The sequence below is a fragment of the Seriola dumerili genome, unplaced genomic scaffold (assembly GCF_002260705.1).
Source record: "Seriola dumerili isolate Sdu_G_001 unplaced genomic scaffold, Sdu_1.0 BDQW01000050.1, whole genome shotgun sequence".
In the NCBI taxonomy this organism is placed as follows: domain Eukaryota; kingdom Metazoa; phylum Chordata; class Actinopteri; order Carangiformes; family Carangidae; genus Seriola; species Seriola dumerili.
Window position 1 is genome coordinate 1,320,133 of NW_019174305.1, and position 12,377 is coordinate 1,332,509.

General features: G+C 41.1%; 1 protein-coding gene across 2 annotated transcripts; it reads left to right on the top strand.

Moving 5' to 3' along the window:
* Positions 1 to 661: 661 nt before the first annotated feature.
* Positions 662 to 9,307, top strand: LOC111217987 (carboxypeptidase Z-like). 2 transcript variants are annotated; one of them, XM_022740064.1, is made up of 13 exons: positions 662 to 967; positions 1,432 to 1,464; positions 2,075 to 2,126; positions 2,281 to 2,603; positions 2,696 to 2,911; positions 4,472 to 4,707; positions 6,567 to 6,728; positions 6,835 to 6,993; positions 7,127 to 7,262; positions 7,366 to 7,505; positions 7,807 to 7,906; positions 8,154 to 8,299; positions 8,417 to 9,307. In XM_022740064.1, the coding sequence occupies exons 1-13, from the start codon at positions 766 to 768 to the stop codon at positions 8,618 to 8,620; spliced, it is 2,109 nt and encodes a 702-aa protein (XP_022595785.1). In that variant the 5' UTR covers positions 662 to 765; the 3' UTR covers positions 8,621 to 9,307. The 2 variants fall into 2 exon arrangements, with proteins under 2 accessions (XP_022595785.1, XP_022595786.1); XM_022740065.1 differs by having other exon boundaries at positions 4,472 to 4,668.
* The last annotated feature ends 3,070 nt before the right edge of the window (positions 9,308 to 12,377 follow it).

Here is a 12,377-nt window from a genome sequence, read left to right on the forward strand (position 1 = left end):
GTGTTAATGAGTGCCATTTTTAACACGTAAAGTGGTGTGAAGATGTAATAGCAAAAACACAGATTAAATAATAAACTCCACTGCCACAGACACACTATGAGTCCACTATCCGAGTAGAACATCATTACATGTGTGCGAATGTTGTGATACTGTTGGATGTTTGAAATGTAGCTGTGTTATAGTAGTGGTTCCCAAATGTTTTGCTTTAATCACATTATGATCTTAATGTGTATGTGCTGAAGCTGTTCAAACAATTCTAATTGGAGATTTAAAAAAGCAAAAAATTAGAACAAAACAATTTCTTCTTTACTGTTCCTTTAATCGTATGTTGACCCTTCAGATTCATCTTGGGACCCTCTGTGAGGTCCTGACCCTTATGTTGGGAAACACTGCTATAGACATAGCCCCTGTGAAAGCCTAATAATATATGATTATTTTAAGAATACAAAAGCTATGAGATGGCTGATGAGGTTTCACAGACACACTAATGGTGCAGGAATTTATTCTTGCTTTTAATTGGTGTACAGCTCTGCAGCCCTGTTATGTCAAACAGTACAGGCATGAACTTCCCTCACTCCCACCCCCACAAGCCACGTTTCTTCCTCGTGTTCCCACACACACACACACACACACACACACAGCCCAGAACAGTGAAATATGATCGGCGCTCGCTCGTAACGCACAGCAGCGAGCCATAATCCTGGCGCGCCGCACTTTTTTCGGGTCAGGGATGCTCCGCGCAGACAAAGGAAGGAGGTTTCCGTGATGCGGGTGGTAATTATCATCCAGCCAAGAGAACGGAAAAGTTGCAGCTTTAAACACACTCTGCCACATCACACACGGCCGATGACAAGCAGCTCACTGCACTACAACATGCATTTAGGACTTTTGGTGCTGTTTCTTTCCTTGACGAAAAGTTGTTGGTGCGTCCCGCAGCAGAGCTGTGCGCCGGGGGACGAGTTTCTAGGTAAGATCACTTCAGTTTAAACAACTGTCTCATACTAATATGGCGAAGCCAGAGCATGCTGGCTGACGCGTATACTCAACCTAAAGTATGACTACATCTGAAAGGATAATGTGGAAATTTCAGACTAAAAGAAGGGAATACTTCCGGTTACTATCAACCATAAACAGTTCACAGAGCTGTTACGCAGCCCTGTGACTGCACAACACGCACTCTGGTGTAAATATTAGCGGGGTCTACAGTCTAGCAGGCTCGTCTACTTCATGGTGTAGACACACCGTCACCTGCTGTTTTTTTTTCCGAACCACATCAGCGTTTGTCATAAACGGTGATTACAGTCAGCAGAGCCCCGGTGGCTGTGGGTTGTGTGTTGCTTTTGAAGTTGTCGCCTCCTAGCGTTTTATTTGTGGCCCACCAATGTTTTCATGTTTCCTGAAGTTAACTGTTTGGTTCGTTCTCTTTCACAGGAAGATGCAGCAACAGCGTACATGATGAAAAACGTAGGTGGATTAACTTGACCCTCATGCAACTTTGATTGCCTGCAATAAATCGCATTTATGATGGCATATTAGTATAAAATGTGATCACATCTGTCTAAACTGTTACATCAGGCCTTGGCTGTCCACTTGAAATAGACCTTTAGTTGAATTTTCAGGCCACAACCTGACCTTCAGGGCTGGAAAGTGTTTGAAATACCAAGTGCTGCTGCAAGATGAAACAGGTCTCCTCTCCATATAGTCAGTCTGAGGGGAATCGCAGCTGCAGCCCTTGAGCTCAATCGGCAGAGCGGCAGAGTTTATAGAGCTTCAAAAATCCCACACTGGCTTTTTTTTTCCATTTTGAAACATCAGGTGCTACATCAGTTAGGTTCAGTAGTTTTGTAATGCATGATAGTGTTTCTACCACTACTCTTACAGATGTGACAGATACACATTTTTAAGCACAAGCCCTAAAGACATTGAGCTATTTATAAAAATTGTCCTAGACCCAGCAGTACCCTTGCAACAACTACAGAAGAGCTGTGATTTACTTAGTAAACTATTAACTAAGCAAACACACCTTTTTCAAAAGTTGAGTTACCTGCTTCCCATGCCGCCTCTCTCCCCTCAGCTACCTGTACAGAGCTGAACCTGGGCTACTGCAATGATATGGAATACTCCAGGTAGGTCATAGAGGTTGGTACTAATGTGGGCGAGGAGATCAGCGCCAGCTCAAAACATTAACCATACAAGCATTTTAAGTTTTCTTCATAAGTTCTTGACATCTGACTGTGAGCATCATGTTTAAAAGCTGCTTTTAAAACGCTGCCGCTCTAGAACCATATACCCAAACATCCTTGGCCACCGGAGTCGTTTGGAGGCTGAATCAGGGGCAGAGTACCTCCTCCTGAGTGTCATCCATGGCCTGCTCAATGGGGAGTGCTCCCCTGAGATACGTCTCGTAGGCTGCTCGGTGCTCGCCTCGCCCTGCCAGGATGACAAGATGATCAAACCATGCCGCAGCACATGCGAGGCTCTGAGGAAGGACTGTATCCATGCCTTTGAGGCCATCGAAATGGCCTGGCCCTACTTTCTCGACTGTGACCGCTTCTTTGCCAGCGACCAAGAGGGCTGCTTTGACCCACTGGCAGGGATGAAAGGTAAGCGTCCCACTGTCTTTTGTACTGTTTGGACTGTGAAACAAACGTAGCACTCTTCTCTAGTACCCTAAATCCTGGTATCCCTCCTCCAGCCAGACAAGAGCTGGCAATGTCTAGCCTCTCTCCTGAAGAACCCAGCACCATCATCCAGTTCACCTACACCTCCAATGCCCAGATGTACAGCTTACTGAAGAGAACAGCAGCCAAGTGTTCCCATATCTCTCATGTGTACAGCATCGGACGCAGCAGCGAGGGCAGGGATCTGCTGGTTATTGAGTTCACCAACAACCCTGGACAGCATGAGCTACGTGAGTAAGAAACTGCAGTGTAGCCTTCTGATTACGTTATTCTTATAACTCTCCATTCACTTCCCCTTTGTTGTGTCATTCATATCATATGCAAAATTTGTCATCTTAATTTTCCGTCTGCGAACACGCATTGACATGTTATTGCATTCAGAGACGGAGTGGGAGACTGGTCCACCAAAACCCATCTGGAGTCACACCATCACATAGTCAAACCATTGCATTTTATTGTTGTAGTTTCTGAAGAAAACCTGTATGAGAAAAACCTTTTCATACAAATCACAATTACAACAGCAGAGTAGCTACAGTCTCAGAAATGACCATATGACTCTAAAACTGCAGGTTAGCACAGAGAGTAAAAGATTAGAATTCAAACTGGACAGTACAGCAGTAAATACAGAAACAGACATATTTGAATTCTAGTGCGTTTTTCTTCCTTCACTGGATGTTTCTGTAATAAGATTCTGTAGATCTGAGCATATCACACACACTGTCAGTACTTAAAATAGTGTATTAGAATACCTGATGAAACCAGAACAGAAAACAAAGCTAGTCTATACAACATTATCCTGCTAAATAAACGCCGATTTGCTTCATCTCGTCTTCTATCTACCACTTATGCTGTAAAACTTTACTGGTGTTTATACCGGACTTACTGGGAGCTGTGGTCTTTGAACCCACTCTGTTACTCTGCTCCTCCTGTCTGTTGTCTGCAGAGTTACTGCAAATGACTCTACCGCCTCTGAAATGATGTATTGGAAATTGCAGATTACACTGTTAATTTGCCAGTGTGCTTAGTTTTTAGCATCCAGGGAACAGAAACATCTGAAGCCCAATGCAACATCAATGTAAAACAGTCAAACAACAGTGGTTTATGGGAAGACAATAGTACTAACAATGCCGAGTTAGAGGCTACATGTTGTCTCAAACGTATTTGCTTTTAGTTATAATGATAATTTGACAATAATATGTTAACAGGAGAAATTCCACACAAGGGGTTTTTAAATCAACCTTGGATCAAAGTACTACTGTGAAAGGTGTCACTCATAGTGACAAACCCACACATAATCATAACCTAACTCAGTTCTATGAAGTGTTTAGTGCCATTCAGCTCATTGTTTTAAATTGATTTGATTTAATCACAGTGTACACTGTGTCCAAATTCAAGGAGCCTTCAAAATGGGACAGCCCGGTCTTCAAATACAGCCCCTGAAGGATGTGGCCTCTGAATTGGGACACAACTTATCTGCTCAACACCAAGCAGCCAAGCTAATATTTAGCACCCAAAGATCCAGACAGGCAGACAAGATCCCCAGCAGGTGATGGAGACCAAAACAGAGATAAAACGGGAGTAAATATTGGACACATTCATTAGGTGGCCAGTGACATGACTCCAAATGAAGGCTAATGTTTATAGGCAGCTGTTTGCCTGCACGTCAGCCACAACAACTTTCTAAAGGAATAATTGTCAATATTGTGTTTGCAGCTTGTTCCATCGCCCCAAAGTGGCCAAAATCAATGAATACAGCTTTAATCATGTTTGATTCTGTCTGTGAACTGTAGTGGAGCCAGAGATCAAGCTGGTGGGCAACATGCATGGCAACGAGGTGCTGGGCCGACAGCTGCTCATCTACTTGGCCCAGTACCTGTGTTCAGAGTACGTTCTGGGGAACCAGCGAATTCAGACCATCATCAACACAACCCGTATCCATATTCTGGTCTCCATGAACCCCGATGGCTATGAACTGGCCGCCTCAGAGGTAGAGGATAGCAATGACCCGGAGCTCAGCAACCAGGAAGTAAATATTGTTAACAGTCAAACAGACAAACTGCCATTATCCGTTGTCAATTCACTGTCTGTTCGGTCTTTTGAGCTTGACCTGTGGAGTTGGAGGACTGAGGTACTCTTAATACAAAGGGTTTTTACAGTGTTGTTTGTGGGTTGTGAAATGGGACACCATTGAGCAACCCTATGACAATGTGGTTGGTTGTGAGTTTTGTGAACATAGAGGCTGCTCATTCTGAAATATCTAGAAAAGAAAACATTGTACTTTTACTATCCTATGCTGAAGGATAAGGGACAGCCTTTGCTCCACTCTAAGGCTGTACTTCATGTCCTTAGTGACTGGTCAAGACTGGTGGTACTGTAATGATTTTGGTATTAAGATAGCAGTTTACCCAAGAAGAGTAAGCAAAAGAAAAGTAATAATAGATTATGATTTAGGAAGGTTGCTGAATCACTAACTATTGCTATGTCTCAGTCCTGCCTGAGTTGCCAAATTGGATGAAAGAAAGTTAGAGTACTCAAGCCCTCCACCTCCCACCTCTCTGTCTGTCTATCTCCATAGTCTTACTCATCTAGAACAGGTCCTCCCACTCCCAGACAAACCCATCAACCAATCAGTGATCTCAACATAAGCAGAAATAAAATGAAAAGAATATAACCAAGGTAAACATTTATAATTTGAGCCTATTAAAATCCTGAAAATATGTTTTCATACCAAAGTTGGCAGTGGGAGAACTAACTGCATGTATCCTATTTTTACTAAACAGAAAATGCAGCACTAATCATCACTTCACAAGCCCTGTAGAAGTCTCTCAGCTCTTTTATCCTGTTGTATATTATAGTGTACTGTTGTCTGAACAACTGAGACCAGTTTTTCTCAGTTTTCTTGTTTCAGTTGTGATGGATAATGAGTCAAGCCTGAGAAAGCTGGACTTCTACAGAGTCATCTCTTCAGCCTTTAATGTACAGTACAGTACAGCTTTTGGTCAAACTGTTGTGCATTAATTCACAGATGCCTGAGGCCTTGTCACTGAGACTCTAACAGACTCTGCATGCAGAGGCTATATGTTGTAGACTGATCATGTGTTTGCTCAAATGTGTGTAGCAGTCATTTGACAAAGGACTGTTAAAATTCTGGGGACATGCAGGTCACATTGTGAGGTCCACAATGAAGATCATCATAGTCCATGTATGTAATGTGCAATCTAAAGAGTAATCTGTAGCTGAATTCTTTAATGGGGACACACAGCTACACTCAAGAGAGGCATTTCATATGCATGGGTTTTAGTCTGACATCAGCTGCATGAGCGATTCACAATCCATACATGGTTAAAACATTAATGAAAGTGTGCAGCATATTGTACCTTTTATTAATATGATCAAATTTAAACTTTATTATGTAGGCCAAGCTTTAAATATATTTATATACTGTGAATTGCATGTCATACTTAATGTATAAAAGAGTAAATTAAAGCCTCAAACTGTATATTTGTGCTGTATATGGCAACATATACATGTTTATAATATGTAACAGTTTGAATGGATGAATCATAAATATTTAAATGCATTTTCGGCCCACCTCTAATATTAAGAATAATGGTTTCCTTTTATCACTCCATTTTCTACTTATTCTCATGACGGATATATGGTCTTGTCTACATGTTAACAATAGAATTAACAAAGATAGTCTAACATGCTCCTCCTTGTATTCCTGACTAATATTCGTATAATTTACTCAACATTGTCTTCACATATTCACTGCTCCTTCTAATGTCTACACATAATCATCATCATCAGGATTATCGCCAGTCTCAATATAACACTTTCTGACACTTTCTAATGCTCCTAGCTGCTTGAACCCAAATGTTTCAGGGTCACTTGTTGAATGGTTGGACCAATGGTCGGACAAACGCCCAGAACATCGACCTGAACCGCAATTTTCCGGACCTCACCTCTGTCTTCTACCGGAATCGCCGCAGTAGGTACTACCGCATTGACCACATTCCAATCCCTGATGCCTACTGGTTTGGAAAGGTAAGAGGGCATTAGTTTTTATTCACCAGCATTCATGAAGAAGTATCTGCATTAGATATTTCAGCCTGGATCCCAAAACAATCCAATTCTCCCCTTCGGACTATAGGTGGCACCAGAGACCTATGCAGTGATGAAGTGGATCAGGTCACTGCCTTTCGTCCAGTCTGCCAGCCTCCACGGAGGGGAGCTGGTGGTCTCCTATCCCTTCGATTTCTCTAGACACCCTCAGGAGGAGAGGATGTTCTCACCCACTCCAGATGAGCAGGTAGGGAGGGAGGATAGATTTGTTGAATTGATGGATATACATATGGCTGAAAAAGTTTGGTTTAACTGTGCAGCTGGATTGTAATATTCGCCGTGTCACCGTCCACCCAGCTTAATGATGTCCCCATGCTCAGGTCTTCAAGCAGCTGGCTCGTACCTATGCCGACTCCCATGCCACCATGTCAAATAATGACACAGAGAGGTGTGGAGCCTCCTTTTACCGGTCTAGGGGCATCATCAATGGGGCACTGTGGTACAGTTTTGCTGGTGGTGAGATACAACACTTTTCCAACTAGAGAGAGAACCATTTATAAATTATTTTTTCTTCCCCTAACGTTGCTTGTGAGGAACTCATTATGTACATGTCGTGCAGGCATGTCAGACTTCAACTACTTGCACACTAATTGTTTGGAGATTACCGTGGAGCTCGGCTGTGACAAATTCCCCTCTGAGGCCGAGCTTTACCCAGAGTGGAAGAGGAATAAGGAAGCCCTGCTCAGTTTTCTGGAGTCTGTAAGTGACTAGAAAGGCTTCATAACCTGAGAAAAGAATCACAATTTTTTTTTACAGTATATTATTAATTTCAACTGCTAGTAGAGGCATAAATAATTGACAAAGAAAGTGTAAAGTAATAGCCATTTGTTAAGTCAAAAATTTCCAAGACAAGAAAGGTCTGAAATGATAAAAATGATATTAATAATAAGTAGGCACCTTGTGTAGCAACCATAGACAGTTCATTGTGTGTAATTACTCAGGCCATGATAAAACTACATAACTAATATGGATATCCACTGTGCTACCTGTCTCTGAACAGGTCCATCGAGGGATTAAGGGAGTAGTTAAGGATGTTGACGGCAATGGGATAAAAGGTGCTACTATCTCTGTCAGGGGGATAAGGAAAGATGTCACCTCAGGTAAATGTTATCACATATGGATGCATATATTTTTATATGGCATATTGTTATTGCTGTTATCTGTAACTTTTAGACAAGCGTTGTATAACTTTTAAGCATGAGTTGCAAAATTTACTTTGGAAAATTGACATTTTGTTGATTTTTTCCTTTTGTCATGCTCTTCCATACCCTTCCTCTTTGATTTCTTTCACTGCCTGTCCTGTGTGTTTTCTTTGCCATCCTGTTCTGTTTCTACCATTCACTCCAGCTGAAGATGGAGACTACTGGCGACTGCTGAACCCTGGTACTCACATCCTGACAGTCACAGCTAAGGGTTATTCCAGGGTCAGCAAGAGGGTTCATTTGCCTCACCACATGAACAAGGCTGGACGTGTTGACTTTGTCTTGGAGAAGGTTTGGATCTTTGACGTCATATTGGTGTTCAGTAAATGCAATTCTGATGTACATACATGGTCATTAATTCATCACCTCTGCTCTCCATTTTGACCCTCTCCCCCACTGTGCATTCAGGTTCCTGTGGAGCCTGATATCGACGACCACCTCTTCCCCACAGTAGACACATGGGATCGATTTGACCCCTACAACCAGTTTGAGCGCTACAGCGAGCCAGACGTAGGTGAAGGAGGGATAGAGAGGCAAGAGAAACCCTGGTGGTGGAACTATTTCTCCCAGTCTGGGATCTCACCTCCAAACTGGCTGCTGCGGAATGTATAGACACATTTTGGGACAATAAAGATCCCGGCGTGCCACTGCAGACGGAGACTGGTGATGGACGGTGCCACATTTAGTCCCACTGGTACTCTCAGAGCCATCTATGTAGCAGGAGCTGTGACACTGAAATCAGCATTACCTAAATAGATTTCAGTGCTTCCTGGAAGGATGTGAATAGGCTTTTTCCACCTAGCAACAAATTTAATAATGGCCTGTAAGTGGAGTTTTGGCCAATATTGCTTCGCAGCTGCAACTGAATTGTTTTAAGTAAAAATTGAACCACTGGGAAGTAAATGAGTTATGCTCAATGGTCCGCCCAGTAAAGAAGATCACAAAAATAATGGTATGCATTTATTTGAATATTGTGATTAAAGATTACAATTTCACATGGGATGGCAGCTGTATAAAATGAGTTGAGTAAAAAAAATTCATTCAGATTTGACTACTTTGTTATTACATTTCACAGGTAATTTCCCTCTAGTCACATTTTATGCATTATACAAGGCCTAAGTGATTCATTGAAAAAGCCCTGGACCACTCATAGCATCTGACATTGAGCAGCACATTTATGCTGTGGTTAGCAGTAATACTGTGCCAATTGTGAAAAGTATAAATTCTTGCTTTGTTTGTTTTCCACAAGCATCAATAATAAATATCAAATATTTCTGGCATATATTCTTCCATTTTAAATGTAAAAATTATCAAGTAATCTGTTATTAAAGTTTAAAATAGACCTTAGTCTACTTCTTTTACACCTTTCAACTCCTTTTCAGAGGCTATTGTAGCTTTTGATCACCAGAGGGCGCCAGAGACAATGTAATGACGGATTGTATGCCAACTTAATTAAAGTCAAAGGTGAGTAGTCCAATTAGTAAAAGTTGGTCATGGGCATTCGTGCTCTTCATTCGTTAACTAATTTATGTTGTTTTTTTTACACACACGCTACCAGTGAGAATTGCTTTTGGTTACAAATGTTGATTTTATAGCTTATGAAGAATTTTAATCTCAAGTCAAAGCTAAAAGTAGCTCTCAAAAGTCATCTAAGTCAAGCTGCTGCTGTTGCTGCTGCTAGCCTCGTTAAAATTCATTTTCTAAGTTTTCTTGCGGAAGAACACTTTTTCTTGTCGTTAAATAGGGCTTGTGCCCGGGCGCGCGCTGTATCCGTGCGCCATCCCAGGGTAACAGGTGAGTTTGCTTTGTTGTGATTGTTACCGGTTTCTTTGTAGCATGTCGAGTTGTTTTGCAGAGACTCCGTGGGAAAACATTATAATGCATTGAATGTTGGTAGCTGACTGACACATTGCAGCCGACCTTTCTAACGGGGGGAGATGGACCAACAGTAGCTATTTTGTTGAGTTTTTGTGTGAGAATAGCCAAACGAACCATGCTAGGATTCTGCTAGCATGTCTTCCCCTCTGGAGTCAACTGTAAGGTAGTCTGTTTTCTTATACAAGTAAAACTTATAAAGGCCGTTGGAGTAGTTAGTAGTTATTTTCCCACTGAAACAATTTGGACTTGAAAATGGCAAAAGCACAGTAACCAATAACATTAACAATGGCTTAGTTCCATCTAGGTGTAGGCGTACCAGTCAGCCATGACAGTGAGTCAAATTACCTGTGCGATGTAACTTACACAGCTGAATATTATGCTATTATGCTATGTTATTAGTTACAGCTGTATGTGCTGATGGAAAGGGTCTATTGAGGGTATGAGGATAAGTCAGTTTGATGGCAGTGATCCTTGCAACAGTCCAACATATTCTCACAGAAATCTTGCACTACAGAAGTAATAACCCTATCTTAATGGTACAAAAAATGATTGTGCTGTCCAATTAATTTAAATGCCACCACACCTTTTTTTGTTGGAATTTATTTTTTTTTGTTTTGGGGTGTATTATTTTTGGTATAGGGCAAGGTTTCTGAGATGGTTTTGCTTACTTCAGCAGAGGCTGCTCTGGTGGATTTTTCTGTGTTAGAGGTGAAAAGATTGACATTTACCTGAACTGAGTACTAGTTTTACATGAGATTGGGGTAAACAGGCAACACTTTCAATACCTCACTTTTGTGCACATCTTTGTGGCAACTTTGAGTTTGTGGTGTGCTACCACAATACTTAACACACTTTTCAGTAGGGATCGACCGATTATTGGCCCAGTGGTAATATTCAGCACTTTCTGATTATCGGTATCGTTTTTTTTTAACCGATAACCAATAAAAATATATATTATGACACGGTTAGTGAACTTATACAGCAGAAGCTTTGTGTTGGCATATCGGTTCCAAATATCAGTTATCAGTCTCCTTCATTACCGATAATCGGTATCGCTGTCAGCCCTGAAAAAAATAGTCAATCCCAACTTTTCAGTCAATGCTGACTAAAAAGTTGTCCTGTGTAGCATTACTGTAGATAAGGTTACAACGATTATTAAAGGTTAAAGAAACTCAACATCCCTGTTTCTGGCCATCGGCATGGTACTGGTTACACAGACTGAGCAGAACTTCACCATATATCTAAAATAAACGTATTAAAAAACCTTTCAATGCTGAAATTCTGTGTTCAAGGGTCAGTTCACCCAAATTACTATAAAAAACTCAAATAGTTGTAAGCACTTTAAATTGGAACAACTTTTTCCTGAAAAATAGCCCATAAGTTGCATCATCTAGGGTTTTTGAGAAGAGATGTTGCTGTTATTTTTTCAGTGCCTTATTTATACTGCGAACAACATGGATAAAGTATTATTCACCTCCATTGTGTTGGCAATGAAAATCTCAGAGACTGATGTCTGAAAACCTGGGCAAATAAAACCAAAATTGTTTGCGTGATTGGAGACCCATTGTAGGTACATGGAAAAATATGCCTTTTTGTAATTTGAGTGAATTTTACCCTTTTAACCCACTGTACTTGCAGTAATTTAAGAGATTAAGTAAGAAGCCTCTTTCCATAGTGTTTTCCAGAATCCTCCGGGCCTAGCTGGACCAACTAATTAGTGCCAACTACCTGAGTGAATCATGCAGGTATGGTCTTAGGTACACTGTAAATTTACACTTGCGGAACAAATACAAAATAAATGCCCATGTTTGCATAACCATGACTACAGACAGCGTAATAATGACGACAGGCATAAACTTAATCCATGCTTGCACTATAGTCAGTAGTGTCTGTTTATTTAGGTCTCCTAAAAATAATCCATCTTTGCCACCTGCATCCTACAGCTTACCCAATTGTCACAGCTGGAGCAGAGATGCACAGCAGTCTGTCAATAATATCTGCTGGGGACTGGCTCGCGTGCAACCTCTCCTAACCTCACAGTCCATTTGCTATGTGTTTCTAAAGCACACTGAACTGTACTTGAACTAATGTATGTGAGTGTGTTAAGCCAGAGCACAATTCACATCCATAATCTGTCCTGTAATTAGCTGTGCTAGATGGAAGCCTGCATTGAATAAAGTCTCCATTATGACATTTAACAAGTTACAGTTAACAAGGAAGCTAGTAGTAGTTTTTAGCAGGTAAGTAGTTATTGACCTTGTAGACTGGTCATATTAACTCAGGGCACAGCAGGTTTTATTATGATGATCTTAATGCTCGTCTGCAGTAGGTGGAGAAACGTCCTCATCATAAGACCATCAGTGAATTAAATTGAATCCCACACAAATAATCCAACAGCAATAATTGTTGGAGGTCATAATATTCCTCATATGCTGGATGTAAATCATAGATGTAGAAACTGAAACTTACAATTCGTACTTAAGCCATGGTA